Consider the following 22,860-nt stretch of genomic DNA (forward strand, 5'->3'; position numbering starts at 1 on the left):
CTTCTTTAATATGTGAAACTGTACTTATCTCTGGGTATCAAGATGCCTACTTAGAAGGCAGTTAGGTACTTTATCAACTTGAGTAAATGGTAGTAGTAAGTTCTCCTCTAGGGCTGATGATCTTTCTAGTAGTGGGTTCATGGCTATGTTGATAGTACCAAGTGTACTGCATTCTACTGAGCAGACCTTATGTCCAACCAGACATCTGCTGGTTATTCCCAAGATGAAATTCCCACTACTGCACCATTTGGGCATGTCTTGCCAAGTCAGATGTTACTGTAGTTTTCAGGATGTACAGCTGGGCAGGACTGTTGATAACTTTTCTTCCCTTGGTACCTTGAATAGATAACACATTTAGACACTATGAGTTATACAAACAGCCTAGGTATCTAGCAACTGATGAATGGCTAACAAAAATGTGATATGCATACACAATGGAATTCTATTCCACTGTAAAGAACAAATGAAATCCACAAATAAGTATATATAACTGGAAAATAATATTCTAGGTCAGATAGCCCAAACCCAGAAAGACAAATGCCACCAGATCACTCTTATATCTGCATCCTAAAGATCTCAATCTTTATAAGTCTTGGTAAATAACCTGAAGTTAGTGTAGAGGCCAAAAGAGTAGGAAGAGATCACTGAAGAAGGGGATTGGGAGTGAGGGAGAAAGCTCCATAGTTAGTGACAGAATAGAATGTAAGTGCTAAAAAGGAAGAAAGGACGGGAAATGAGAGGGGCTTAAATGGAGAGGATATTGGAAGAAAAGCACAGAGGGAGGGTGTCTTGGCTAGTTTTATGTCAACTTAACACAAGCCAGAATCATTCTGGAAGAGAGAAGCTCAATGGGGAAAATGACCTCACCAGGCTGGTGTATGCACAAGCTTGTGGTGCAGTTCTTGATTGATGACTGATGTGGGAAGCCCAGCTCAATTGTGTATATAGTTCACTACATGGAAAGGTAGAAAGAAAACTGAGTAAGCCAGTAAGCAGTGCTCCTCCATGGCCTCTGCTTCAGTTCCTACCTCTAAGTTCCTGTCCTGATTTCCCTCTGGGATGGGCCATTGCCTGGGACTGTAAGCAAAATAAAGCCTTCAATCCCTAAGCTGCTTTCGGTCACAGTGCTTTCATAGCATAGAAACCTAAGACAGATGGAATTAATGCTAAAGATACTTGTAGTCATAGGGAAACCTATGAGAACTACTTAAGACAAGTCAGGAAGTGAGTAGTGGCACACACCTATAATCCTAATCTTCAGAAGGTTGAGGTAGGACCATCATTGTGAGTTCAAGGCCAGCTTAGGCTACATGGTTTATGCTTTCTGGCTGCTCACATTAAGACATGTAATCTCTAACTATTATGGAAATATAAATATATGACTGTTCTAGAGGTCCATGCCTTTGAGGACCATTCTGCATAATTGCAAACCTACTAGAGTGAAGAACATGCATCATGATAGTTTACTCTTTAACATCAAGGCTGGTTCCATGGACAAGCAAATGACTCAAATGTGTCATATATTAGGGGAGGGGGGAATGTGGTATGATCCTTGCTTTTGTAAATATAGCTGTTCTAACTCATTTTAGCTCACTGCATCTATCTGGGCCTAATCCCTCCCCCTCCAAAAGAATCTGTAACTTAGCTGGGAAAGCTATAAAAATAAAACATTAATTACAAGTTACCATTAATATGTAAAAAGAATCGTATAGTATTAACTAGTCCTAACCCTTAGGTTCCAATGATCCTTCTACCTCAACCTCCTGAGGAGCTAAAATTATGGATATGTTCCACTCTACCTAAGTATGAACCACTTTCATCCTTTCTTTCCCTTCTTGGCTTGGACAGTGGATTTATTGTTTTTTTTATCTGGAAGAAAATTCATGGGAATTGGTTTGGCTCTCAGTAGTCCATTCCTGAACTCTAGGAAACTTGGGGTGCCCAAGGTTTATTTCGGGAAAGGCACACTTGGGGAGGGCTGTGTTTCTTTTAACTATTCTTTTAAGCTTCTCAGAGCCCAGATTCTTTTGTATCCCAACACAGACGTTCCTATACATCACCTGTATGTCTGGAGTTATTTCTTGTAAGCATTTTTACCTTCCATTACATATCGAATATATTCTGTCACATTCTAATCCAAAATTCACTTCTGCATCAACTCCTTGCTTTCAGAATTGCAACCAAAGGATACTCTGGTTCTGTGATGGACAGAAAAGCCTCCATCCATATTTCCTTTCAGGGTCTCACCAAAACTTTATAGCCAGTTATAGTTCTGACAAAGCCTATATTTAAATAGCAAGAGAAGGCACAAGGTTGACCATCAATGAATTCTACATTGTATTCATCACCAGTCATTTCCACTAGGCTTTCTTAGATTTTTGTCCATATTAAACCTATCAAGAAGCCGAACAACAGAGCTGTACCATTAACTGATAGGGTGAGTTTCATGGCTTTGTTTTGGTAGTTTGTATACATATGCTGTATAGACAGACTAGCTTCCTCTTCCATATGAGCAAAGCAACACAATGTACCTGATAGTTACACAAACTACCATCCTGTACGGGGGTTGGGGAAGCAGGAGTTACTCTTATTTCAAACCACCCAGTGTTCCAAAGCACTTTCGAAACTTCTGGTCAGCTCCTAAATTTCACATAGCATTTCTGAAAGCAGGCTTTATTCCCCACAACCTTAGCATCATCATATGAGAAATCTTTATTGGGTTTTTTCTGCTGCTATGATAAAATGCCCTGATAGGATGGGTCTTCCCACATCAACCTAATCAAGATAAGCCCTACAGGTATGCTTATGGGTTTTTCTCATTGGTGATTCTTCATCCTCTTGACAATATTAACCATCCCAAGTCATGTGCCTGCTTCTTGACTACAGGACTAGCAGGGCAGAGGGGGTGTAGTGTATGACTATTTTATTAGGAAAGAGTGTCCCAGGTATATCTATGAGGATGTTCTTTCTCACTTTTGCCCTTCCTTTCTGAAAGTTTCTGCCGCTACATCTTTTGTACATCAGACTCCGGGTTCTTTGTCTTTGGGCTCAGACTTTCTACCAGTGGCTGTGGAGGAAGGCACTCAAACCTTCATACTCAGCCTGGGAACTACATGATCTACTTTCCAGTTCTGAGGTTCCCAATTTGGTTTTTTGTTTGTTTGAATTGGTTTAGTTTTTCAAGACAGGGTTTCTCTGTATAACAGCCCTGGCTGTCCCAGAAGCTGTTTTGTAGACCACATTGGCCTCAAACTTACATTGATCTGCCTACCTCCTGAGTAGTGAGATTAAAGGTCTGTGCCACCATGCCCAGCCAAGTTTTCCAACTTCTGACATTGAGCTGCTACTGGCATTTCTGATCCTGCAACCTTTCAGTGGTTCATGGAGCCTTTGCTGATATTTCAAGAAACAGGTCTTGGAACGTTTCTCTAATTAATTATTAGTAGGTCTTACCTGCTTTGTCCATTCAAATAGCTCTGTAACTATTTCCTCTTTACCATATCTAAGCATAAAATTTGGAGATACTTCTATATCTTTGAGCCTTAATTTCCAAAGAGTTTTGATAATACTTTTTTTATTATTATTAAAGGTGCTATGTTTTTATCTGGTTTTATGAGACACATCCCAGCCATGTGCCTGGTGTAGTAATGAGAACCAATTCCTTATTCTATCCTACAAGGAAAAGAACAGCAACAACAAAAGCATACTCAATCTGTGCTGGTAGAGTGCCTGCCTAGTGATGATGAAGGCAGCCTAGGTTCAATCTCCAGCACCACACAAAATCAGGCATGGTAACACACGCCTGTAACCCTAGCAACTCAGGAGGAGGAGGCATGAGGAACGTATGTTCATCAAGTCAGAGGAAGATCTTATAAGGTCACAAAGGTGAAAATCAAATTGAAAGAACGTAAAAAATAAGCCTAGCAAGTGAAAACATGCCTACAATCCCAGCACGTATGGGAAAACAGAAAGGCATGAGAGTTCAAGTTCATACTAATTATTGAACAAACCTGAAGCTAGCCAAGGCTACACAAGACCCAGTCTCAACATAATTTAAAAAAAAAAAAAAAAAAAAAAAAAAAAAAAAAAATCCCCTGAGCCAGGGTTTCTCTGCGTAGCTTTGGCTGTCCTGGAACTCACTCTCTAGACCAGGCTGGCTTCGAACTCACAGAGATCCGCCTGCCTCTGCCTTCCAAGTGCTGGGACTAAAGGCATGGACCACCAACGCCTAGATGTAATATTTTTTTTAAAGAGAAGAGCAAAGAAAAATTTTCATAGAGGGCTGATGAAATGGCTCACTGGTTAAAACACTTGCTGCAAAAGCAAAAGGCCCACAGTTCAAGCTGGGTGTGTGGCCCATGCTTTTAATCCCAGCACTCAGGAGGCAGATGAAGGAGGATCACTGTGAGTTTGAGGTCAACAAGTAAGTTCTACCACGACAGCAAGGGCCAGCAAGGGCTGTTTACACAGAAACCCTGTCTCAACCACCCCCCTCCAAAAAAAAAAAAAAAAAAAAAAAAGACCACACATTATATAACATAAACACTGGTTTCGGGATGCCCTGTTATTCCTGTCTTGGAAGATAGACAGGGAGTCCCAGAGAAAGGTGGTAAGACCAATGTGCTCACTGGGTCTGAGAGAAACAGCCTACAAGAAAACAGCAGGAACAATGGAAAGATTCCCTATATCTACATTTGCCCTCCACACACACATGCACATATTTGCATGTGCAGTCACACACATTCAACGCATACACATAAGACGTATGAAAGAAGCTGGGCAGTGGTGGTGCACGCCTTTGATCCCAGCACTCTGAGGCAGAGGCAGGCAGAAAGTTGCACAGAGAAACCCTATCTCGGAAAAAACAAGAAACCAAAACACAAAAAAAAAGGGGGGGGGGAGGGAGTTGTGGGTTTCTTTTTGTTTTACTCTTTTGGAGTTTGTTCTTTGCTCTTTTGGAGGACCCAGCTCCCAAGCAAATACATGGAGGCTTCTTATTACCTATGAATACCAAACTTAGCTTGTCTTGTTTCTCACCAGATTTTCTTAAGTTATCCCATCTACCTTTTGCCTCTGGGCTTTACAAATTCTTCTAGATGAGACCCTTCACAGTAGACAATCACTGGTGATATAACTTCTGTAGACTATTCACCAAAGAGGTATTAAAGGCTGGTCCATGGAGTACTTATGCTCGCTGGTCTGTCTTGTCTCAAGCAGCCTATGTTGCTATATTTTGATGCTGGTCCTTTTCCTCCTACAACTGTTTATCTTCCTAGTCACACTTACTGTACACCAAAGTCTTCAACTATAAGAATCTGTTCTCTTGAAATGTGGGCCATGTGATGATGGAGTAAAATTCTTACCCATTTTACATGTGCAAAGTTCTCACTGTTGTAAATTCTTTCCTTTCCTCAGTATGCAAGATAAACACACTGTGTGCTACATTATTTCAAATTGTGTTCTTTAAGAACCTTCTACTATGTGACTATACTCATGGTAAACTTTAAAGTCTGAAGAGACTAACCAATGAGTCCAGAACAACTTATTCTCACATATGATACAACCTTTCCAAAACCTAGCACCTTCTGTGCCTGCTGCAGAAACTTGCCAAAACCCAGTACCTTTTGTGCTTGCTACCAGATCAGTCCAGCATGCTCTACTTCTGCTGGGTAGCTTGTCCCTGAGGTGACAGGTGAACCGCTACTACTCTGGCTGGTTTGCACCACGAAACTTTCTTAAGGGCAACAACTTCTGCCCCAGAAATCACACCATTAAATTATGATTTTTCCATGAAGGAAAATAAACTCATTTTAAAAATCAAATTGTGTGCCGGGCATTGGTGACACATGCCTTTTGCCCCGGTACTCTGGAAGCAGAGGCAGGAGGATCTCTGTGAGTTCAAAACCAGCCTGGTTTACAGAGCGAGTTCCAGGACAGGCTCCAAAGCAATACAGAGAAACCCAGTCTCGAGAAACAAAAGGCAAAAGGCAAACTGTGATCTTAAAATATTAACTGTATTTTTCTAAAAAACAAACGAACATTAAACAACCTATGGGCTGTCAGATTGCTTTCTTAAGTCTACAGTTAAGAAGTATAAATTTTCCAAGCAAATGACTTTTAAATTGGGGTGATGAGTGCTGGAATTCAAGCTGCAATGGAAGGTCAAGAAATGAAGACAGTGACCATGGTTCCTTACTAAGTATAGCACTAAGTAACAGAAATCAAGATAAGCCAAAGCAATCTCCAATGTGGGCAAACATCAGAGGAAGGATGTTATGTGGAAACAGGTGTCCAACGAAGTAAAATAGATGAGAAAGACTAGAGAACTAAAATAATGATGGAAAGGAAAGTAATGAAGATACAGGCAAAGTTGGGAGATGCTAATTAAATGTGTAGAGTTTGTAAAAGCAACTTGGAAGAAAAATTACCATGGTCTGGTGGCACAGGCTGCAATTCCAGGTACTTGCAAGGCTGAGGGAAGAGTATCCCAAGTTGAAACCAGACAGTCTCAAAAGGAAAAAAGAAAGAAAATAAAGAAGAAAGGAGGCTAGGGAGAGAGGAAGAGAAGGGGAGAGAGACATTAGCCACTTCTTTAGAAACCCAAGGAGGAAAGTAAAATCTGATGGCTCAGAGAGCTACAAGCGCTTTCCCATGAAAGGCCTGGTGACCCGAGCTCAATCCCTAGAACCAACCCAATGTTAGAAAAGAAAACTCTACAAAATTGTCTTCTGACCTCCATATGAGCACAGTGGCATATAACGCACATTCACACACAAACACACACACCACAAAGTAATGACAAAGTGAAAATCAGGTTGAAAATATCTGCAAGAATGGTCTAGTTCTTTACAATAATTTTCAGAATAAAAAACACTACCCTTATTTTATGCATTCCATTCACCACTACCTGTTATCTGTATTGTTTCTATATCCTATAGTATATACACTGGCACCTAGCTTCCAGATATAAGGTCTTAGGTACCAAAGCAATAAGCTTATCTAAGGTGCCTTACTATGTCACAGAGAATAAACAGCACAATCAACTCTTTTATCCCCCCTTTCTTTCTTTTTCATTTTGGAGGCAGAATCTTGCTATGGCTGACCTGGAATTTGTCCTGCAAACCAGCTTGGCCTTGAATTCAAGAGACCAATTTGCCTCTGCCTCCTGAGCCCTGGAATTAAAGATAATGCCACCACTATGCCCCACCAAAAAGAAGTCTTTAAAAGCTATAAGCGTTAAAGTCTTCAACAGCCAGGACTGGGGCAAACACCTATAATACCAGAAGTTGAGAGGCAGAGGCATGAGGATTGCAAGTCTGTGGCCAATCTAAGCTAACGGGGAGACCCCATCCCAACCACCAAAAAGAAAAATGGGAGGTTAACAGAAGGGAAGACAGACAAAATACTGAACCTTTTTTTCCACTCATATAGAGTTTAGACTGACTGATCAATCAACCAGTCAGTCAGTCATGTAAGTCAGAAGAGGAATTATCTGGGGGAGAAAGGGAAACAAGCAAAGTATGAGACAAGGGAGTGTAATGGGGAGCACATACAAGCATAATGATACATGTCAAAATGTCATACTAAAGCCCACTACTCTGTATGCTAATTAAAACATTAACAACATAAAAAGGGGAAGTCTTTTCTAAAGCAAGATTGCTGGTTGTCTTTCAAAGTACAGAAAAAAATGGCAGAATAAGGACACAAAAGAAAAGGAAAACCTCACCAACTCAGGAAGAAAGTAATATCAAAGCTATGCATCAACTCAATCTCACCACTGGTATTGCTAAACTATCAGTTAATCTTTGCCCAGCTTTCTACAGAGGTTAATTTTTCTATTTTAGACAAGACCAGTTTCAAGGTAGAATGCTCATAGACTATTTTTCTATTTTATACATCAAAGCAGAAGTAAAACTTTGGAGAGAAAGGAGAGATGCTTGGTTTTCTTTTTAACTTAAAAATCACTATCTAGACAAGAAATTTAAGTTGTTCCCTCCTCGATCCCCTTAAGTGTAAGAGAGGAGAACTAGGTGGGTGCTTTGCCACTGACTAAAGCCCAGAGTTCCCAGTAGTTCACTACTGTTAAGACTAAGGTTCTTAGGTGAAGGGGAGATCACATCAGCACCTCCTAGTCATAATAAACTAGTATGTACCCTTTATTTCAGCAAGCATTCTGCTTTTGGGTCTATATTAGAACAGAGACAAAAGAAGGGCCATTGCTGGAATCCAAGCTGAAGTTCTAAAACTATACTTTCAATTTCCTAGCTTCTCTCCATCACCACCACCCCAGCCTACCCCACCCAATCCCACTTGCCACCAGTTTAAGTTTTGGGGCAAACTAAGGAAATCTTCAAAACAATTTCCTTTTCTGTGAACAAAGGAAAAGTTTCATCTCTAAAACAATAGCCACCTAATAATATACCTGTATGCATCACTGCAGAAAACCTTTTTATCCTTTCTAAAATGCAGGCTTTAAACAAACAGATATATCAATGATGGTGCTATTTTCAAAGTGATAACAACAGATGACTTGAAAATAACAATTGCCCTGGTTAGTTTTTGTCAACCTGAAACAAGCCAGAGTCATTTGAAAAGAGGGAACTTCAACAGAGAACATATCCCACCAGATTGGCTCATGGCTACATCTGTGGGACATTTTCTTGGTTAATGATTGGTATGGCAGGGTCTAGGCCACTGTGGGTGGTGTCACCCCTAGGCAGGTGGTCCTGAAATGTAAGCAAGCAGCATTCTTCTAAAGACTCTGCTTCAATCTCTCACACCTGGTCCCCTTTAAGATCCTGTTCTAATGTCCCTCAGTAATGGAGTGTGACCTGAGAACTGAAGGTCATTCCTCAGCTACACAGTGAATTCCAGATCTGAGATACCCTAGAGCCTGACTCAAAAAACAACTATTATAAATTTGTTTGTTCCTCCTAATCAAATAGAATGTTTTGAGGGAAGTTGGAATATGCTCAGGGACAGAACCCGTGAAAGCATGCACATGCCCCAATCTCCCAGTCATAGCACTGCAAGGAAAAAAAGGAATGTCCTGGGTCAAGCCAACTAACAAAACAGCTTAACCTTAGGAGCAGCTTGGCTTTCTGCTGCTAGCAGGTAAGGCCCAAAAATCCCTTCGAAAAATGTTTTCTAGGGCTTGAGAGATGGTTCAGCAGTTAGGAGCACTGGCTGCTCTTCCAGGAAACCAATGTTCAATTCTTATCACCCACATAGCAACTAACAACTGTCTGTAACTCCAGTTGCAAGGGATATAATGCCCTTTCCTGATCTCCACAGGCACTCCATGTACACGGTACACAAACATACATGAAGGCAAAACACCCCTACCAAAAAAATTAGTTTCTTTTTCCAACTATAGATTATGATCTACTAGTAGGCCACAAAAGCAAAGGTAACTTTTTTTTAAAATAAGTGAAAGCAGAACAACACATCTCACATGGTAGTACATACATACATACATACATACATACATACATACATATTATATATATATACACACACACAATGCCAGCACCTAGGACACTGTATCAGAAAGACTAAATTTGAGGGCAGTCTGCACACAATGAGACCCTACAGAACAAAGCAAAAAAAAAAAAAAAAAAAAAAAAAAAAAAAAAAAAAAAGGCATAGAGAGCATAGTGCTATGTTTGAGTGCCTGTCCAACAGGGCCTGAGTTCCATGGAGAAGGGAGGAGTTACACATTGTAAGCATTGTGTGATAATTTTGTTTCAGAGTGGCAAGAAAAAATTACATCTTATGAGCACAAGTTAAACTACAGAGTTTCTTAGATTCTTATTAAAAAAAAAATATTGTTTCAAGCACTAGACTACCAATAAGGAAGACAGACAAAAGACTTCATAAGCAAAAAGACCCAAAATTGGGATAAGAATTAGGATGCTATTAGATTGTACAATCAAATCACAGAATTTAGAGCCACAGGAAAGAAACATGGTAAAATGAAGAGTCTATTCTACAAAATTCCAAAGTCATAGTGAAGGGTAGGACACTTCATTTTTTAAAGCTGAGTAGGTGGTAGCTCAACACCCAGGGGATTAGAGTGGCATAAGTTTGGGCCAGCCAGAACTACAATGTTAGTTGACCCTATCTCAAATTGATTTCTTATTTAAGTAAAAATGTACAGGGCTAGAGATGACTCAACAGTTAAGAATGTTTGCTGCTCTTGCAAAGGACCTGTGGGGCAATGACAGTCAGTCTTAACCTGATGGCACAGTGTTTTTGACTGCCCAGAAATTAGAAGTGTTCAGACCTCAGTAATAATAAACACAGGTCCCTTGAGAGGAATAAAGAAACTTAATATGGAGTAGGAGTCCCTTGAGGGCCATTGGCCTTTTGCCTTGGGAGATCTTAGTGGCCTGTAGGTATTAACAGCTATCCTTGCTTCTGTAAAACCTGCTTACCACTATGGGAAAGGGATGAAATGATCTTTGATTACTATATAGTGGGGGAAGTAAGAAACAACTGAGGAAGTAAGACAATTTTCCTGTCCAGCTGTGGGTTGCATGGATAGTTATAATAATACACACCATTCTGTTGTCCCCTTTAGAATCCCATCTTAACCTCCCTTCTACATGGCATACTGTTTGGCTCTAAGATCCTCTTCTAGCAGCAAGAATAAATTTAGTCTACATTTGAATTACGCCTAAGTCTTTGGTTTCTCCCAATGGATTCAAACACCACCACAAGAACTAGGTTTGATTCCTAGCACCCACATGGTGGTTCACAAACATCTGTAATTCCAGTTCCAGGGGATCTCCCCAACACCTTCTTCAAGGGTACCAGGCACACATGGCACATATTCAAACATGCAGACAAAAACACTCATACATAGAAAATAAAATAGATAAACCTTATAAAATACTATTTAAAATAATGGTGTAGTAGCTCATACTTGTAATTCCAATATCCAATATGCTGAGAATTGCCATAAATTGAGGAATTCTTGGTCTACATAGAGAATTCCAGGCCAGCAAAAATTATAGTCTCAAAAGCTTTTGCTCTTCAAAAAGCTCTACCTGTCTTAACCTATATTCCACTTAACTATATTTATCACTAGGCTCTTACTACCTACTGTTATTGCTCAACTAAGTATATTTCCTGGATTTTGTATGCATAACAGCAGAGATATACTCCACAACTCTGATTAAATAAAGAAATGTGTATTTGATAATAAATATTCTTGGCTAAATATGTACACTTGAAGATCATTAATCTTTTAATGCAAAGTTGGAGAGGAAAAATAACATTTTTCTTCTGAGGTACAACCAGGAAGCACTCAGGAAACCACAGGTGAGACAGGAGGGCCAGGAGCTCAAGGTCCTCCTTAGCTATATAGCAAGCCCCAGGCTACTCTGAGACCTTGTCTCAGAACAAAATCCCGTTCTCTGTATTTTAAGCCAATGTTCCAAGGAGCTGAAGAGTATAAATCACTGGTGGAGTAGTTGCTAGCACAATCAAGACTCCTGATTTGGCTCTCCAGCACTGAAAAATCAAATAAATAAACCAAGGAACTAAGGTACAAAGGGCAACTACAGAACACATTTTCATCCCTCATTTCAGTTTCAGACCAAAACACAGAAAGAAGCAGAAAGAAGTTTGGTAAAGTTTCCTCCTTTGCTAAAATTGACATAAGCACATTTTAGAAAGTAGGACTTAATAGCTTCAGTATGCAAAACCATACTAATTATGAACATTTAAAACACTTCCCATGAGCATTATTTAAGTTTTTAAAACTTAAATGGCCTATTACTCCTTCAATACCCAAAGTAATTATCCCTAATTAAGAAGCAAGCCATCTTATATTCTGATTTAATGTGTCTACCAACTGAGAGAGCCCCTAATCAAAACCAGGCTAGTCTCTTAAGGAACATGTTATACAGTTTCAAACACTTTGCCCTTATACTTTTAAAATTTACAAATTAAAGCTCTGGTCCTGCTAATTAAGCACTCTGCCACTGAGTGACATTCCAAGGAAGCCACGCCCTCTTCTGGCCTCTACAGGCACCAGGAATGTGCATGGTACACATACACACAAGCAGGCAAAACACTCTAAACATAAAATAATCAAAATAAATAAATAAATGGCTTATTCTTCCAATAACTGCCAATAATTGCCTAGTAAGACACAATCCCAAACCACAATTATTAGGCAGAGTTTTGTTGTTTGTTGCTGAGATGTCTTGTGTAGACAGGAATTCACACTGAAGTTTACAGAGTGCTGAGATTACAAGGCTTTGTTATCTTCATGCCTGACCAATTTTAAAACACAAAGCCAAAGAGTTGTATGATTTGCTACAAAATTATTTCGACAACAAATTTTGAGTCAAACACACATAAAAACACATAAAAAACAAAACAGGGCTGGGGGTGTAGCTCAGTGTAAAGTGCTTGCCTAGCATGGAGGCCTGGGCTCCATCTGCCGAGCACTAGAAAACAGGTACAAATTAAAATATGTTACTTACACTTACACACACACACACACACACACACACACACACACACACACAAACCCTACCTAGAAAGATCAAGTTTTCACTGTGACTCTTTGGGTCTGAATTTTTACTATTTAAATGGACAATCATGTGTTGCTTCCTAACGGGAATACAGGGGTTAGAGAGATGGCTCAGTTGCTGCTCTTCCAAAGGACCTGAGTTCAATTCCCAGCAACCATATGGCAGTTCACAACTGTCTGTAATTCCAGTTTCAGGGGATCTGGCATCCTTACACAGACATACATGCAGGCAAAACCCCCAATGCACACTAGAAGAAATAAATAAATCTACCCTTTAAAAAAAAATGAAACAGCAATACATTCTGACAAATCCATCACCAGGTCATTTTGTCACTGTTCTAACATTAAAGAGTATGCTTGCATTACACAAACATAGCTTATTACATATGTATTAGACTATATGGCATATACATCACACATAGTATTTTATGACACATAACATACTAGACGCTTTCAATGAAAAGGCAGAGTTAGCAATAAAACAAATCTTTGGTTTTTTATTATAATAAACAACAGGCTTTGTTGTAATTCTAAAAAGCACTGCACAAGAGAAAGATGCCACGCAGAACTTGGGTAAAGGGGGGTTTTATTGGGGGAAAGTGAATGGGAATAGGGGGGAGAGAAGGGAGACCAGCCTCTGGGGACAGGAGCAGCAGAAGAGAAGAGAGCTGGAGGGAGGGAAGGGAGGAAAGAGACAAACAGAGAAGGGGGGAGAGGCAAGCAGAGAAGGGGAGGGAGAGAAACAGACAGTGGGTGCGGGAGTTGAACAGGGCCCTTTAAAAAGGGAATGTAGTGAATGTGCACAGGTGATGCTCTTAGTGGCTGCAGCTGGGGGCATATCCTGGCAGACCCCCAAGAACAGGCCAGTAAAGATGCCTGAATGTTAACAGGTTTATAGCCCCAGCTTTTGGGGGGGGGGATAGGGACAGGATGAAAAAGGAGGGTTACAAGAATTTCAAGGCCTAACCTGATGAGATGGCTCAGTAAGTAAAGGAGCTTAATGCCAAACCTGACAACTGTAGTTCAATACTGGAAAGCATGGGATGAAAGGAGACAACTCTAACAAGTAATCCTCAGAGCTCCACACTCAACCTATTCTCCACCCACCCCCATACCCTAAGTAATTTTAAAAAGAAAGAAAGCAAAGTTCAAGAAGGCCTGCCTAGGCTACACACTAAGTTCAAGACTTGTTAGGCCAATTTAGCAAAACCTCACAAAAGACAAAAGGGTTAGGGAAAAGTTCAGTAGCAGGATGCTTGCCTAGCAGGCACAAGGCTCCAGTCAATATGCAAAAGCAAAACTACTTCTGACATCTCTGGACAGACATAATGAAGTGGTGTTTAAATCTTGCTGCATTAATGTTTATCTTCCTAGAGTCCTGGCATCTTACAACTCCTATATCATCTAAACCTAGGTCTTTGAATATAAATGCTTTATTTTTGTCTTTAAAAGTATTTTAGCTTTGTGTGTGTGTGTGTGTGTGTGTGTGAGAGAGAGAGAGAGAGAGACAGAAACAGAGAGACAGAGAGAGATGTGGAGGGGGGAGAGACAGAGATGTTAGATACCCATGGTGGAACCTCTGGAGCAGGAGTTACAGAAGGTTATGAGTCACCCAACTTGGGTGCTGGGAACTGAACCAGGGTCCTCTGGAAGAGCAGCAAGCATGCAATGACTAAGCCATCTCTCCAGCCACTTGGCTGACCTTGAACTCTCATTCCTCCTGCCTGGTTTAAATGCTTCCTTAAAAATTCAAAGTATCTTTAATCCCAGTACTTGGGAGACAGAAACAAGCAGATTTCTGTGAGCCTGAGGCAAACATGGTCTACAGAGCAAGTTCCAGGCCAGCCAGAACTACAGACTGAGACTGTTTCAAAAAGAAAGGAAAAAGAAAAGTTCAGAATTTCAATCACATCAGGGTGTGTGTGTGTGTGTGTGTGTGTGTGTGTGTGTGTGTGTGTATGACACACAATTCTAAAATTCTAATTCAATCTTTACAACAGAGGTAGGCTTGAGGAATAAATAGCTCAGTGATAAGCACTTGCTTAGTACCAACTTCCAGTAGTTAAAACAACATGTTTATTTATAAAAAGGAGCTAGGCACTAGAAGACAAAGATTTGAAACAGTCACAATCAACAACCAGCCCAGTACACAATGTTGTAAACAAACATTATACCCAAACAAACCACTGTTAAACTACTAAATTGGCTTCTTTTTCAACAAGTAATTATCTTTAAGTGCCTTTAAGAACTCTGCCAAATGTTTCCATTTAAATTCCTAAATAAGTAACTTTCCATCACACTGTATTCATCTTAGAAATAAGACAGATCACATTAAAAAATGCTTTTCTATAGACTGTAAGCCACTTGATGTCAGGAATCATAGCTATGGTTCTTGACCCATAACAGTAAACACTCAATGAAAATCCTGTCAGGACTAGCTCAACAGCATAGCCATTCAAAAGGTTCCATCTAGACAGCCAAACTTTACATTAGAACTGGAGCAATTATTCTGAAACAATGTCAGATTATCCCTGGGACCTTATGATCTCATTTTGAGACAATATTAGGAAAATAGTTACATAAAAATAATTTTAAGCTAACTTTAAAAAGAAAAAAGAAAATTAAAGATCTACAACAGGTTATCTTAAATACATCCATGTTCTATTGCTCTGCACTCTTCCCAGTAAGCAAAACCTTAGAGTCTGATTTTTCTCTTCCCTTGCACATCAGGGGAGAAGGAGGCCAGGAGCTTCTGTGTCAACTAGGGGCCATAAGCAATTTCTATTTTTTGTGTTTACTGTATTCTCCAGCCCAATTCCTGTTGAGTAAAATTCAAATTTTAAATTCATTTTTAGCTCACACATCAATAGCTAACTAGTGTTCCACAAAGTACCAAGAACATACATTGGGAAAGAATAGTGTCAGTAAGTGGGACCTGGAAAATCCAACATCCAAAAGGAGAATACTCCTTTCTCTATACAAAACAACTCAAAACAGATTAAAGTCTTTGGTATAAACAATAAAACTACTAGAAAGGGGGGGGGGAGAGACTGGGCAAAGACTTTTTGGCTACAATCCTAAAAGAAAAATTAAATGACAGATATTACTTACATCCAGCTAAAAACCCCTGCAGAACTTCTGCCCAGAAAAAGAAACAAGAGAACCTTCTGAATAGAAGAAAATATTTTTACAGACTATTCCTCTAATAGGTTAATGTCCAGAATATATAAGCAATTCAAACAATTCAACAGCAAAACACAAACTCATAAATGGTCAAAAAAACACTTAGACAGAAACTAAGAAGGATGAATTATAAAACAAACAAAAACCCACAATAAGGTAGCTGAGGTTGCAGCTAGATGACAATGCATGTACTTAGCATTTGCAAGGTCCTGGGTTCAAATGAAAGAAAGAGTAATACCAAAGATTCACCTCACCCAGTCAACGGTCATTATAAAAAAAGACAAAACTAACAACAAAAATCCTGCAGTGATGGTGCATGCCTTTAATCCCAGCACTTGGGAGGCAGGGGCATGTAGATGTCTGTGAGTTTGAGGACAACCTGGTCTACAAATTGAATTCCAGGAGATCCAGGGCTACACACAGGGACCCATCTCGAAAAAACAAAAACAAATAAACAAAAATCCATGAAAGCCAAAAAATCCCACTGCTGGGCATACATCCAAAGGAAATGAAATCAGTATATCATAACCAGTGGAGACTATTCACAACCACCAAGATAGGATGTTAACCAAGTGCCCATCAACTGACAAATGTAAGATACATATACAATGGAATACTATAAAATGGCCAAATCCTGTCATCTGCAAAAAACATGGAGTAAACAAAGATATGAAGTTTAATTAAAGGTACCCAACACAGAAACACAGAACAAGGAATCTCAGTCATATGTAGAGTCAAAACTGGAACCAGAGTCTGGAGAAAGTGAGAACAAACAGAATTTACTTCATAACACCAAGTTATAAGCAGGAATAGGATGTCCTATTACATGTTGGAGTAACAAGAATAATGTATGTGTTTTTCAAAATAGCTAGCTAGCTAGAATCGGGGATATAGAATAGCTTTTTTACAAAGAAAATATTGATGTTTTGAGGTGGTGGAGCTGCCAATACCCCTGATTCAATCATTATATAATGCATGCAATCATTACATAATGCATAATATAAGCTGTCCCAAATATATGTACAATTACTGGAAGGGAGGGTGGGTGGACAATCGGGCAAACCATGGTGGTACATACCTACAATAACCCAGCACTTAGGAGGCTGAGGCAGGAAGGCTAAGGCCAGCCTGGGTACACTGAGACTGTTCTGTATTTTTAAAGGAAAAGAAAGGGGGAGGGGTGTGAACAGGTAGCTAGCTGTTTTTGTTGTTATTAGGCTTTTGTTGTTGCTGTTGTTCTGACACAGGTTTCCCAAGCTGGCCCAGAACTCAGCAATTTTCCTGTCTCAGATTCCAGAATGTGGGGACCTAGCTTAGTTTACAATACAGTGCTGTGGGAATGGCTCTGAAGCCAAAGGTGCTTACTACACAAACCTGATGATCTGAAATTTACCCTGGATCCCACTGTGAAAGTGCAATCCAGTTTTGAAAGCAGTCATCTGACTTCCATGTACACACTGTGACAGGACTCCTTTCACACATGTCACACAAACACAGAATAATGGCTGTAAAATAAATAGGCTGGAGAAATGGGCTCAGTGGCTAAAGCACCTGTTGCTCTTAAAAAGAACCTTTGGTAGGTCACCAGCATCCACATTTGTGTTAACAACACGGTAACTCCAGGTCCTATGGGAAGCATGGAGTTCCTTACAATCACAAATAAGCACTAAGAGAACCAGAAATGTTAAACACGCAAGGTTGGTCCTTCAAAGGAAGGGATGTTATCTGCCCAGAAGGCTGAGTGGATGTGGGTAATAGACAAAGTCACACCAAATCATCCCCCAGACTCTTATTGTAAAGCTTATCAATCGATAAAGCCTGTCTTTATAGAATATGTCATATCATCAACTTTATTTTGCATGTGGGATTGACCAGGAAACTTTCACCAAACTACGCTGTGCTTAAATCTGTCTAAAATAAACTACTTGGGGCCAGTCCTGAAGTTAGAACCAGTACTTGGCTAAGGACTGCATGGTGGCCATTGCTGCTTGACAAAGTTCTAGCATTTCAACATTGCAGACCACACTTCCCCAGCACCTTTCATTTTTAATGATTCTCAACATTAATGCCTTTCCTTAGGGACATTTTGTGTGAGCTTTAGTAAAGGATAAAAGTGTATACAATGGTAGCTCTCTGAACAATACTTCTTTGCAAAAAAAAAAAAAAAAAAAAAAATCCCCACCACCACAGAACCAGGAATTCCTATGTGTCCTCCTAATTACACCAAGAACAGGAATGTTAGAGATCAGGAATGTTAGAGATTTACTAGCCACACCTAATCCCAACGATGAAATGCCTACAATTCAGATCCAGAGCCTAAGGCCATTAAGGACAAGAGTTCAGTTAATAAATGTAGAGAAATCGGAATGGTGTTATAATAGAGCAGGACATCAGGACCTTCCCATAAGAGAGCTATAAGGGAAACAGGCCCACAGAGTAAGACAAACTGTAGTACAGTATGTGTTCCCAAGAAGTCGTTTTTCCCAAGGTCAAACATTCAGATAAGAGTCTCCATTTCCTTGGGGGCTTGAGGAAGTTCTAGCTTGATAAACTTGTGGTTCTTTTATAAACATACGACTGGTGCCCATTGTCAAGGTCAATACCAGATTCCTCAACCCCTGATCTGAACCACATCCCAGCTCACATTGTCTCCCATTTAATCCTATGTGTAACTAAGCAGTATTAAAAAGTGTGATCTTTTCTCCATTAAAGTTCGATGGCAGCAAACCTGATTCACACTCAGATCTTGTCCATTCTCCACCCACCCCATCCCCATCTACCCTACACAGCCTCTTCTTCGAACACCGGCTATTTAGTCCTGCTGAATTTAATCCTGCTGAACTGAAATGCCTTCTTGCCTCCCTCAGTTACTCTGTGCTTGCACAGACCCCCCCCCTCAAAAGGTCAAGAGCATTTAGACACCCACTTCAGGTTTGTGATTCATGATCACAAACATAAAAGCAGACAAAACACCCATACATATTAGATAAAAAAAAAAAAATAAACCTTAAAAACATTTTTAGTATATAAGTAAAAATAGGGCTAGCCAGATGGCTCAGCCAGTCAAGTCCTGAGTTTGATACCTGGGACCACAAGGTAGATGGGAAGAACTGACTCATGCAAGCCTTCCTCTCACCTCTACACCCTGTGGCACATGCACACTGATACTGACACACACACCACACAACAGACACAATAAATAAACACAAAAGTGACAAGTTTAAAAAAACTGAGCACTGCTCAATGTTCACAGAATATTACCTCTGAAGCCCAGTGACTGTCAAAAAACTTCCACTCTGACTTTCCTGAGCATGTGTACAGCCCAGTTTTACCAGAGAAAGATGTAGAAAAGATTGAATTGTAATTCCAAGGTTAGAAAAACAGGACTTAATTTCTAGCTCCTCCTACTTCTAACATTAAATACCATGTTAAGGGAGTTAGAAGTCCAGACACAATTTAGAGCCCCGCCCCCAATTCTCTATGTAGCCCAGAGTGGCCCTCAAAATCCCATATGCCTGTCTCAGACTCTCAAATGCAGGATTAGAGCTGTACACCAGCTCTAAAGATGGCTTTTATAATTCATAAGTTGGGGGTGGAGCATAAATAAGCCTTTAGAGTGCATGCCTAGCACCCAAAAGACACTGGGTTTAACCCTCAGCACAGAATAAACCCCAGCATCATGAAACACACTTGTAATCCCAGCACTGGAGAGATGGAAACAGGAAAACCAAAGATTAAGGTCATCCTTCACTAATGAGTTTGAGACCAGCCTGTGCTACATGCTACTGTTCTCAATATGAATTATAATTTAGTTTTGAAAACCACTGACTACTTCATTAGTTTGATTTTTGTCATCAAGAATAAAAAGTGACTTACTTTCGTTAATTAAGACATATCACTTAGTAAACCCAATATAGGAAATTACTTTTATTTTTTAAACTGTTTCATCCCTTAAAGTAACTTTAAGAGCTGTGGATATACCTGGAATGGTAGAGGCCCTCAGCTCAATCTCTAATACCATTTTACATACACGAGTGCACACATGCTGATACTTTCTTTCATATCAACTGCCAAAAGAGCACCCTACAGTCTTTACTGAATGAGACTTCATTTTCTCAGTATTATTAATCCTTAAAACCATCATCAGTGGACACTACTAAGGAATTAATACGCCAAACTAAAACAGACTTTAATATTTTTTCCATGGATTAAAAAGCTGACCCCAAACTGGTCATGGTGGCACAAATCTGTAACCCCAACATTTGGGATGGGGAAGTAGGGCAAGTACCCAAAATTCAACACTAGCCAGAACTACACAGTAAGATTCTGTCTCAAAATAAACCAATACCCCGCAAGGTCAAGTCCACTTAATGAACAAAACCCCCAAAAATGAACTCCACTTATAAAGGAAAGCCTTATTTGTAAATTATACTAAAATAATTTCTCATGTTTAAAATACATTTCATATATAATGTCCAACTTAGAATAAGTGGGTACTTTCGGGGCACAGAAGATAACAAATTTCAAAAGTTCTTTAATACAAAGGTTAAAATGACTCTTCAATGCTGCCCCCAACTTTCTGATTATATATATCTATAAACAAGTCATCCTCGATCCTACAAAGTTCTTTTTAAAATAATGAACAGCCATTCAATAATATATGAGCATAAAGTGCATACAGCAATGGAGACTCTTCTGTATGTGATCAAGTACCCTGAGCCTACAAAGAAAGATTTCAGAATCTGGAAGAAGGCAAGTGAAAGTGTAACTATGAAATCCTACAATACACCACCACTGTTCAAACCCCAGTGTTTCCAAAACAAATTCAACAATGACACCTCCATTAGGTCCACTCGTAAGTGAAAACGGTCTATTTCCTCCTCAATTAGGCAATTTAATCAATGTCCTCCATAGCAAGCAGCAGCTCCTTGCAATTTCACATGTTATCTGGGGAGTCGTGGTTCATTCCAAGTGTAAACCCAAGCTCTGATGTCTGTCATAAGCAAATTGTTACTAACATTGTAAATCCCACTTAGAACATGGTGCTGAAAAGCAATGTCCTTGGGCAAGAAAAGAATGGAAAGGTCTGAAACTGACCCCTAGCACAAATCCCTTGTCAACTGAGACACTCAACAGGAAAGAACCCAAGAAATGTGGGGTTGGGGTGGAGGGGGTGCAGGGGGCCGGAAATCCTACTCTTCCGGAACGTAAAAGAGAAACCGACACTGAAAAGCCGCCCCCAAGGGACAACCGACTACGGAACGGGTGACAGCTCCTTTGCACCGCGTACAGCAGCCAGAAGCAACGGCCGCAGGGCAGACACCGCCGCCACTCCCAGCTTGCAGGTCCGGCGGGACTGGCTCGAGAACATCAACAAAGACCTTACGGTCGGAGCCTAACCTAACAACAAAGGCCGGGCGACTGCGCGCACCGGCCAGGCCCGGGCACCGGCGCGCGAGGACCAGCCCGGGAGCCCGCGGCGCAGCCCGGGAGCGTGCACGGAGCTGGAGGCCACCCGGCCCAGCCCGGCCGCCGAACACAAAGGCGCGGACCGCCCGCGCTCCGGCCGCTCAGGCCCGCGGAGGGGAGGGGCTCACCTGGCACAGCTGCCGGCAGTACGCGGCGGCCGCCTCCACGGCGGGCTCCCGGCTCTCGCACAGCCGCCGCTCCAGCTCCTGCAGCCGCTCGCCCAGGCGCCGCAGCTCCGCCGCGCAGCCGCCACCGCTCAGGCGCTCCTGCTCGGCCTCATCGTCCGCCATCTTCGCAGCCCGCTCCGTCGCGTACGCACCTGGGTCACGTGATAACACAATGCCACGTTCGGCGGGGTCACGTGCCGGGTGCGCTGGCACGCCTGGGCGCACGTACAAAGGCCGGGTGCGGGGCGGGCTGCAGACGCGGGGTTGCGGCGAGCTGAGGCTGCTGCGGCCGCGGCCCGGGCGAGTGCATGGGCTGCAGGACAGCTGGAGGCCAGGGCGGACTGCAGAGCCGCCGCTTGCCCCGGCCTCTGCGCCCACCCAAGAACGCCTCCTGGAAACAAGCTCTGTCGGTGTTGGAGGCCACAAAGAAAACAATTGGGTCAGAACAGAATGACGTTCAAATCTCATTCTGGAAAACCTAGTAGAGAGCACAAGAAAAGTATAGTTTGGAGAGAATCCAAACAGACCAAAATGACTAATATTGTAGCCAGGCGGTTCTTAAGGCACAAAAGCTTTTCTAAGATAAATGTGTCTCGCCACTGTTTAAGACTGCTGCAAAGAATCAACACCTAATGCAGGCTCTCTTGAAAGTAGGTCAAGGAAAAAAGAATACTATTAAGGATACTGGAGTAAAAGAACAAGGATGTCAATAAATAAATACCACCAGCATTTTCTCCTTGAAGCTGTAAACAGACGACCTTCTAAACCATACCTTTCACTTGCAAGCCGAAAGCAATGAATAGTTTAGCATTAGAACTGTAGAAGAGGGCAGTGTATTGTGTGCACCTTTGTAATTCCAGCACTTGGAGGCGGGAGGTTCAAAAGTTCATCCTTGGCTATATAATATTTTCTCGGCCAACCCAACCCTAAAACAAAACAAATTTTTTTTAAGGGAGGGGGTAAGAGGTAGTCGGAAAATTAAAGTGCTTAACCATAAATTTCGTAATCAAGCTAATAGCAAAACCAATGTTTGGGGGCTGGGGATATGGCTCAGTTGGTAGAAAGCTTGGCTTGGTGGATGGAGAGGGTTCAGTTCACCACGCTGCAAAAACCAAGCCAAAGGCACACAGCAACATGTTTAATCTAACCACTCCCAGGTGGAAATAGAAGTTCAGCTATGCTACATAGCCAGTTTCAGACCAGTAAAAACAAACAAAAACCTACAATCTAATGCTAATATAAGTGGCAAGAGATCTTTTCTTACAACTGAATCCTTTACAAAAAAAAAAAAAAACAGTAGAAATAACACTTCTAATCTACTTTCTATTATGTTCTGACAGCTATATTTTTTAAAATATCCCTAAAATAAAAATTCGTCCTGGCTGGTGGCTCAAGCAGGACAGCAGCATTCAGGAATCTGAAGCCAACAGTCTGCTGGTCCAATCCAGCTTGGGCTACATTGTAATACCCTGTCTCAAAAAGTAATTTCTATTG

General features: G+C 41.0%; 1 protein-coding gene across 1 annotated transcript in view; it reads right to left on the reverse strand.

Annotated features, from left to right (window-relative positions):
- The window catches only part of Znf292 (zinc finger protein 292), an 87,171-nt gene extending 65,645 nt beyond the window's left edge, over positions 1-21,526 (reverse strand). The window contains exon 1 of the mRNA XM_051187514.1: positions 21,328-21,526. Within this exon, the coding sequence (XP_051043471.1) occupies positions 21,328-21,489 (162 nt within the window). The 5' untranslated portion in view covers positions 21,490-21,526. The remainder of the gene's footprint in view (positions 1-21,327) is intronic.
- Between the last annotated feature and the right edge of the window lie 1,334 nt (positions 21,527-22,860).

The sequence above is a fragment of the Phodopus roborovskii genome, unplaced genomic scaffold, assembly GCF_943737965.1.
Source record: "Phodopus roborovskii unplaced genomic scaffold, PHOROB, whole genome shotgun sequence".
Classification (NCBI taxonomy): domain Eukaryota; kingdom Metazoa; phylum Chordata; class Mammalia; order Rodentia; family Cricetidae; genus Phodopus; species Phodopus roborovskii.